Source organism: Oncorhynchus masou, chromosome 15, assembly GCF_036934945.1.
Source record: "Oncorhynchus masou masou isolate Uvic2021 chromosome 15, UVic_Omas_1.1, whole genome shotgun sequence".
In the NCBI taxonomy this organism is placed as follows: domain Eukaryota; kingdom Metazoa; phylum Chordata; class Actinopteri; order Salmoniformes; family Salmonidae; genus Oncorhynchus; species Oncorhynchus masou.
This window is the reverse complement of record NC_088226.1, coordinates 19,755,678-19,763,436: the sequence shown is the minus strand read 5'-3', so window position 1 is coordinate 19,763,436 and position 7,759 is coordinate 19,755,678. Positions and strand designations below refer to the sequence as shown.

The 7,759-nt window shown below is 39.6% G+C and overlaps 1 protein-coding gene across 2 annotated transcripts; it reads left to right on the top strand.

The window, feature by feature from the left end:
• Nucleotides 1-666: 666 nt before the first annotated feature.
• On the top strand, nt 667-4,726 carry LOC135555045 (interferon a3). Of its 2 annotated transcripts, XM_064987413.1 has the most exons (6): nt 667-1,086; nt 1,260-1,347; nt 1,646-1,720; nt 1,848-1,997; nt 3,983-4,060; nt 4,392-4,726. In XM_064987413.1, exons 2-6 carry the CDS (start codon nt 1,261-1,263, stop codon nt 4,479-4,481), a joined length of 480 nt encoding a protein of 159 aa, XP_064843485.1. In that variant the 5' UTR covers nt 667-1,086; nt 1,260; the 3' UTR covers nt 4,482-4,726. The 2 variants fall into 2 exon arrangements, with proteins under 2 accessions (XP_064843485.1, XP_064843484.1); XM_064987412.1 differs by lacking the exon at nt 667-1,086 and having other exon boundaries at nt 1,213-1,347.
• Nucleotides 4,727-7,759: the final 3,033 nt, after the last annotated feature.

The window sequence follows — 7,759 nt, the reverse complement described above, 5'->3', positions numbered from 1 at the left end:
ATTAGGCTACATCTGAAATTTTAGCCTATAACATGATATTTCGATATGAAACCACCTATTACATCTTATCAAGACCCTGATGGAACAGGTGTGTTCGTACTGGGTTGAAACAAAAGCCTGCACCTCCTCCTGCTTGTCTCCAGGACCGTGCAGACAGTTTTGGTGACCACTTTCCTACAGTATATGATCTGTACATTTGAACAGGCTTTGTATTTTATGAATTAATCAAAATATTTTATAGAAAAAGGAGCAATAAACCAATGCCAAGAGTTTACCTTGCATAGTCATTCAAAAACGTCCCGAACACTATGACACAAACACACACACACACACACACACACACACACACACACACACACACACACACACACACACACACACACACACACACACACACACACACACACACACACACACACACACACACACAGTAGAATGGCCCTGTAAAAACGATTGATTCTGTAGGGAAAATATCCCTGACATCGAAGCCTATACCAAGGAACTATTGTCACATTTATTTTTAATTTCCCCTTGTAATAAAAACGACAAATAGAAAGTTCCAACAAATCATGTCCTTGCTTTTCAACGTTGCATCACCAGCAGACAACAGTAGGGTGAAAGTTGGTTACGTCATCATGAAAATGAAAGTTGAGAGATGTGGGTATTGACGCTGACGTCTCCCATTCACTTTTCATTTGAAGCGCAACAGCAGAAGACGACGGAACAATATTTCGGACTAACTTTGAACGAAACCCACTAAATGAATGTATTATATGGCTACATTTCTTTAAAAGTGTGGGTTTTATTTCGACTTCGACGATTTTGTTATCAGACTTTTTTTATCGGTTCAAGCGAAGTTATTGGCAGTTGAAAGCAAAGCTCGCGAATAGCCTATTCTCGCTATAGTAATAGTCTAGCCGATATCTAAATGGAATAATCTTATCTTGTGGTTCAACTATAATTTAAAGCTGATTTCAAGGAAAATGTGAATAGATTTACATGGATTTGTTCGTCCAGGAGACGGAGCAGGCATGGAATTCCGGGTGCAACATGTGCTAGTCTGGAAAATGAAAGTCCCCGCCTCCGGTAGGTTGATCAGGGGAAATTCTCTATACAGCTTTCCCTTTCCCAATTCCACATAAAACTACTTAACACAGCCAAGATGTTCAAACTCATCTGGATAACTAACAGCGAAACAAACTGCTATTTACAATGTATACAATGCAGAGCTGGAGTTGTATTTTTCTTATTATTTGCAGTATGCAGAGCGTGTGTCATTGCTGTGACTGGATTCGACACCACTACAGTCACTTGAGCGCAGAATACCTTTCCCTGCTGGACCAGATGGTGAGTTATCAGCACATTGTAAGAGGAGACTGAATGCATGTATTAAGGACAGCAAAACAACCAACCAAGCAAAATAGTAATGTGTTTCATGTTTAGCATCTGTGTTAAAAAAAACTGTTAGCCTATATTTGAATGTACCTAGTAAAAGGGCACTAAGGCTATAATGACAGCTAGATCTAGAGACGCTATCTACATTAGGCCTACTGTACTTGCAGTATAAGCTATACTTGATGTCTCTCTTGATTGCTCTTGAAGTATTTGACATGTGACTGAACATACTATATTGATTGTTTTCCAGGGAGGAGATATCACAAAGCAGAATGCCCCTGTCCTTTTCCCAACATCACTTTACAGACACATAGATAATGCTGAGGTAAAGACTAGAATTTTGACTTATGTTCTGATATGCTTTGGTATGGTGTTCTTGACCCAATGTTATATTGATGCCATAACAGAAGCCTATACTGTTTCTAATCTTCTTTTTATATCTTCCTGGGTAGTTTGAGGACAAAGTCATATTCCTGAAAGAGACCATCTATCAAATCACAAAACTGTTTGATGGGAATATGAAGTCCGTCACCTGGGACAAGAAAAACCTGGACGATTTCCTCAACATTCTAGAACGCCAATTGGAGAACCTTAATTCCTGTGTAAGTAACGGGTCTATTTAAAGTATAATCCCTGTTTTGGTCAGGGCTCTCCAACCCCATTCATGGAGAGTTACCTTCCTGTAGGTTTTCGCGCCAACCCCAGTTGTAACTAACCTGATTCAGTTTATCAACCACCTAATTAATCAGGTGTTGTGGATTAGGGTTGGAGTGAAAACCTACAGCAAGGTAGTTCTCCTGGAACATTGTTGGTGTGCCCTGGTTTAGGTGTAGCCTACTAACTCTACAATTGGAAAAATCTACGTATTAAGTGCATATAAATTATTGAACCCCTTGACTTGTTCCACATTTTGTTACGTTACAGCTTTTTCTAAAATTGATTAAATAGATTTTCCCCCTCATCAATCCACACACAATACCCATTAATGACAAAGCAAAACATGTGTTTTAGACATTTTTGCAAATGTATTAACAATAAAAAACTGAAATATCACATTTACATAAGTATTCAGACCCTTTACTCAGTACTTTGTTGAAGAACCTTTGGCAGTGATTACAGCCTTGAGTCTTATTGGGTATCATGCTACAAGCTTGGCACATCTGTATTTGGGGAGTTTCTGTCATTCTTCTCTGCAGATCCTCTCAAGATCAGTCAGGTTGGATAGGGTGCGTTGCTGCACAGCTATTTTCAGGTCTCTTCAGTGATGTTCGATCAGGTCAAGTCCGGGCTCTGGCTTGGCCACTCAAGGACATTCAGAGACTTGTCCCGAAGCCACTCCTGCGTTTGCTTGGCTGTATGCTTAGGGTCGTTGTACTGTTGGAAGGTGAACCTTTGCCCCAGTCTGAGGTCCTGAGCGCTCTGGAGCAGGTTTTCGTCAAGGATGTCTCTGTACTTTGCTCCGTTCATCTTTCCCTCGATCCTAACTAGTCTCACAGTCCCTGCCACCACCATACTTAACTGTAGGGATGGTGCAACGTTTCCTCCAGATGTGATGATTGGCATTCAGGCCAAATAGAGACACTTGTTTCTCATGGTCTGAAAGTCCTTTAGGTGCCTTTTGGCAAATTCCAAGCGGGCTGCAATGTGCCTTTTACTGAGGAGTGGCTTCCGTCTGGCCACTTTACCATAAAGGCCTGATCGGTGGAGTACTGCAGAGATGGTTGTCTTTCTCAATAGCTTTCCCATCCCCACAGAGGAAATCTGGAGCTTTGTTAGAGTGACCATCAGGTTCTTGGTCACCTCCCTGACAATGGCCCTTCTACCCCTGATTGCTCAGTTTGACCTGGCGGCCAGCTCTAGAAAGTCTTGGTGGTTACAAAGTACCCTTTCCCAGATCTGTATCTCGACACAATCTTGTCTCGGAGCTCTGCGGACAATTTCCTCAACTTCATGGCCTGGTTTTTGCTCTGACATGTACTGTCAAATGTAGGACCTTAAATATACAGGTTTGTGCCTTTCCAAATCATGTCCAATCAGTTGATTTTACTTCGGGTGGACTCCAATCAAAGTGTAGAAACATCTCCAGGATGATCAATGAAAACAGGATGCACCTGAGCTGAATTTTGAATCTCAAAGCAAAGGGTCTGAATTCATATGTAAATAAGGTATTTATGTTTTTGCATTGTCATTATTGGATATTGTGTGTAGATTGATGAGGATCTTTTTCTTTAATCCATTTTAGAATAAGGCTGTAACTTAACAAAATTTGGAAAAAAGGAAGGGGTCTGAATACTTTCCGAAGATTTTGAGCCATTTTGCGACGTCACATAAATAATACTGCAGCAATGAGAAATGTAAATTATTGTGGATTATAATTAATGAATATTTTTTGTAAGCTTTGATTCATATTTCATTATGGCAAATCAAGTTTGATATTTTAAAGTGGAAATTACAATCTTTAGAATCCTTTTCAAACATTGAATACACATTAAGGTTCCATTTCCTGCCGTGGATGAAAAAAAAAATTGATCAAATGAAGATCCTACACCTGTATGACGCTAATGTTTTGTTTAATTTTGTCCAACAGGTATCACCTGCCATGAAACCTGAGAGGAGGCTGAAACGGTACTTCGAGAAGTTGAATAGTAAGGTTCTGAGAAAAATGGTGAGTTTGGTTTCACATGGCAACATGTTTAATGCATGTAATCAAATGAATATAAACTAGGCTAGGCTAAACTTGAGCAGTGTTCATTTAAAAAAAGTGGGTTCTGGGGCCATATGTATCAAGCATCTCAGAGAAATGCTGATCTAGTATCAGGTCTCATCTGTCCTTGTTTATAGTGATTCAAAAGACAAAACTGATCCTAAATCAGCACTCCTACTCTGAGAAGCTTTACATCTGGCACCAGTTCTACTCTGTTGTTCAATACAATATGTTCATTATTTTGCCAAGAAATGTCACCCCTCTAATATTTGAAATTTTTGTTGTTTTTCAGAACTACAGTGCACAGGCGTGGGAGCTCATCAGGAAAGAGATGAAACGTCATCTGCAAAGATTGGATATCCTTGCAGCACAGATGTACTGATCATCCAGACTCATTTCAGAAGCTACGCCCTTACCAGTATATAAAGCATGAATACAATCATGTGGGACCCTATCAGTCTATTTATTATATTTAAATCGATAAATTATTGTTTTTTTATTTTTATAATTTATAATTTATATTTTGTATTTCCCTTTTGTACATGTGTTGAACTGAACTGTATTGCCGGTCTACTTGAAAAACCAGTGAAAAAATAATTTTGCAAATGTGAATAAAAACGTATTTTGTACAAATTTTCCAAATTTCATTCTTGTCTGAAACCAATGAGTGTGGATTTATAACATCTCATCTAACCATCATAGGGGATGCACATTAAACTTGTTGCTGATTAGTCACATATTAATTTCTACTTTAAGTTTATGTATGCTTGTACTTTTGTTTCTTTATGCTACTGTTTTTACTGTGTTTTTGTACTTGTACTTGTTGCTGTTCATGTTTTTCCTGTTTGTTTTATGTGTGGTAATCACACAAGGGCAGGTGGCTGAAGGGGGTGGGGAGATCTGGGTGAGGAGTAGAGGATAATCTGGGGGACCAGGAACTTTTAGCTCCCACTTGACCTTGTGGATTTTCATTTATGAAGTCTGTCCATTGTATTAAACACTTGTATGTCTTAATACGATTGGAGGAGAAATAAGAAAAAAAGACAAAATGGAAAAAGAGACAAAAAACAAGCAATACTTTTAATGGATAATAGTTTAGTCCACTGAACGAGGCAGGGTGCCGGTGGGCAAGAAATAAAAACTAATAATTTCTATAGCTTAGTCATATACAGTGGGGCAAAAAAGTATTTAGTCAGCCACCAATTGTGCAAGTTCTCCCACTTAAAAAGATCAGAGAGGCCTGTAATTTTCATCATAGGTACACTTCAACTATGACAGACAAAATTAGATTTTTTTCCCCCCAGAAAATCACATTGTAGGATTTTTTATTAATTAATTTGCAAATTATGGTGGAAAATAAGTATTTGGTCAATAACAAAAGTTTATCTCAGTACTTTGTTATATACCCTTTGTTGCCAATGACAGAGTTCAAACGTTTTCTGTATGTCTTCACAAGGTTTTCACTCACTGTTGCTGGTATTTTGGCCCATTCCTCCATGCAGATCTCCTCTGGAGCAGTGATGTTTTGGGGCTGTTGCTGGGCAACACGGACTTTCAACTCCCTCCAAAGACAGCGTAGTGTGTTACTGATAGTAGGCTTTGTTACTTTGGTCTCAGCTCTCTGCAGGTCATTCACTAGGTCCCCCTGTGTGGTTCTGGGATTTTTGCTCACCGTTCTTGTGATTATTTTGACCCCACAGGGTGAGATCTTGCGTGGAGCCCCAGATTGAGGGAGATTATCAGTGGTCTTGTATGTCTTCCATTTCCTAATAATTGCTCCCACAGTTGATTTCTTCAAACCTAGCTGCTTACCTATTGCAGATTCAGTCTTCCCAGCCTAGTGCAACTCTACAATTTTGTTTCTGGTGTCCTTTGATAGATCTTTGGTCTTGGCCATCGTGGAGTGTGACTGTTTGAGGTTGTGGACAGGTGTCTTCTATACTGATAACAAGTTCAAACAGGTGCCGTTAATACAGGTAACGAGTGGAGAAAAAGTTACAGGTCTGTGAGAGCCAGAAATCTTGCTTGTTTGTAGGTGCCCAAATACTTTTTTCCACCATAATCTGCAAATAAAATCATTAAAGGTCTTACAATGCGATTTTCTGGAATTATTTTCTCATTTTATCTGTCATAGTTGAAGTGATGAAAATTACAGGCCTCTCATCTTTTTAAGTGGGAGAACTTGCACAATTGGTGGCTGACTAAATACTTTTTTGCCCCACTGTATATATACCTTTTAAGTGGTACTAATAATTCTCAGTGGATAAAGAAGTCAATTGTTGTATAACATGAGACAAAAGTGTGTAATATATTGGCCAATGTGGCAGCACACAGTCCTTTCATAAGACTTGGCATTCCTTGATAGAATAGAGTTATTGTAGATATATACTGTATATCCATTTGTATAATGGTATGAGGTTATATGAGGTCATTATTTAACATCTAGAATGGAGTATATGCGTGCTTACATTGTATGGTATAATACTCAGAGCCCCACCTGTTTCAAACCCTACCTCTTTAGCAAGAAATACAGTTTTGTTTTTGTTGTTGCTGTTTTGCATGTGATTTTGTTATTAATACGTGTCAGATATCAGTTTGCAAACAATGTTTTTAAAAAATCCTTTAGTTCAAACTTGTTATGGCTGCAATCCCACTATCGGGATAAGTGTCATCAACAACCGCTGAATAGCATAGCGCTACATATAATAAATATTACTACAAATATTTATATTCATGAAATCACAAGTGCAATATAGGAAAACACAGCTTAGCCTTTGGTTAATCCACCTGTCGTGTCAGATTTTGAAATTATGCTTTACGAAAGCAATCCAAGCGTTTTTGTATGTTTATCGATCGTATGATAAAACATTAAGTACACTTAGCATCAGGTAGCTTGGTCACGAAAATCAGAAAAGCAATCAAATTAATCGTTTACCTTTGATGATCTTCGGATGTTTGCTACTCTGACTGCTACTCAGGCCCAGAAGCTAGGATATACATAAAATTAGTAGATTTAGATAGAAACACTGAAGTTTCTAAAACTATTTGACTGATGTCTGTGAGTATAACAGAACTTATTTGGCAGGCGACACCCCAAGGTGTCACAACAGATTTTCTCCCCTTCCTCTGAAGAGCAGTTGTGGCAAGGATCGGACCAATATGTGGCATGGTAAGTGTCCATGGTATTTAATAAGAACACTCAACATGAACACAAATACAAAACAACAAAGTGAACTGGCAATGAAACAGTCCCGTGTGGCACAAACACTGACACAGGAAACAATCACCCACAAAATACCCAAAGAACATGGCTGCTTAAATATGGTTCCGGCGGCTCTGGCGACTCTGGCAGCTCTGGACAGGCGGGAGACTCTAGCAGCTCTGGACAGGCGGGAGACTCTAGGAGATCTGGACAGACTGGCCGGAGACTCAAGCAGCTCAGGACAGACTGGCCGGAGACTCTAGGAGATCTGGACAGGTGGTAGACTCAAGCAGCTCTGGACAGGCGGGAGACTCTAGCAGCTCTGGACAAGCGGGAGACTCTAGCAGCTCTGGACAGGCGGGAGACTCTAGCAGCTCTGGACAGGCGGGAGACTGTAGCAGCTCTGGACAGGCGGGAGACTCTAGTAGCTCTGGACAGGCGGGAGACTCTAGCAGCTC

What these genes read in the sequence shown, in the direction of transcription:
- LOC135555045 (XM_064987412.1), top strand. Translation starts at nt 1,213, where the DNA reads ATGTATACAATGCAGAGCTGGAGTTGTATTTTTCTTATTATTTGCAGT. An exon ending in TGGAGAACCTTAATTCCTGT is followed by an intron (nt 1,998 to 3,982) that starts GTAAGTAACGGG and finishes TTTGTCCAACAG; the next exon opens with GTATCACCTGCCATGAAACC. An exon ending in GTAAGGTTCTGAGAAAAATG is followed by an intron (nt 4,061 to 4,391) that starts GTGAGTTTGGTT and finishes GTTGTTTTTCAG; the next exon opens with AACTACAGTGCACAGGCGTG.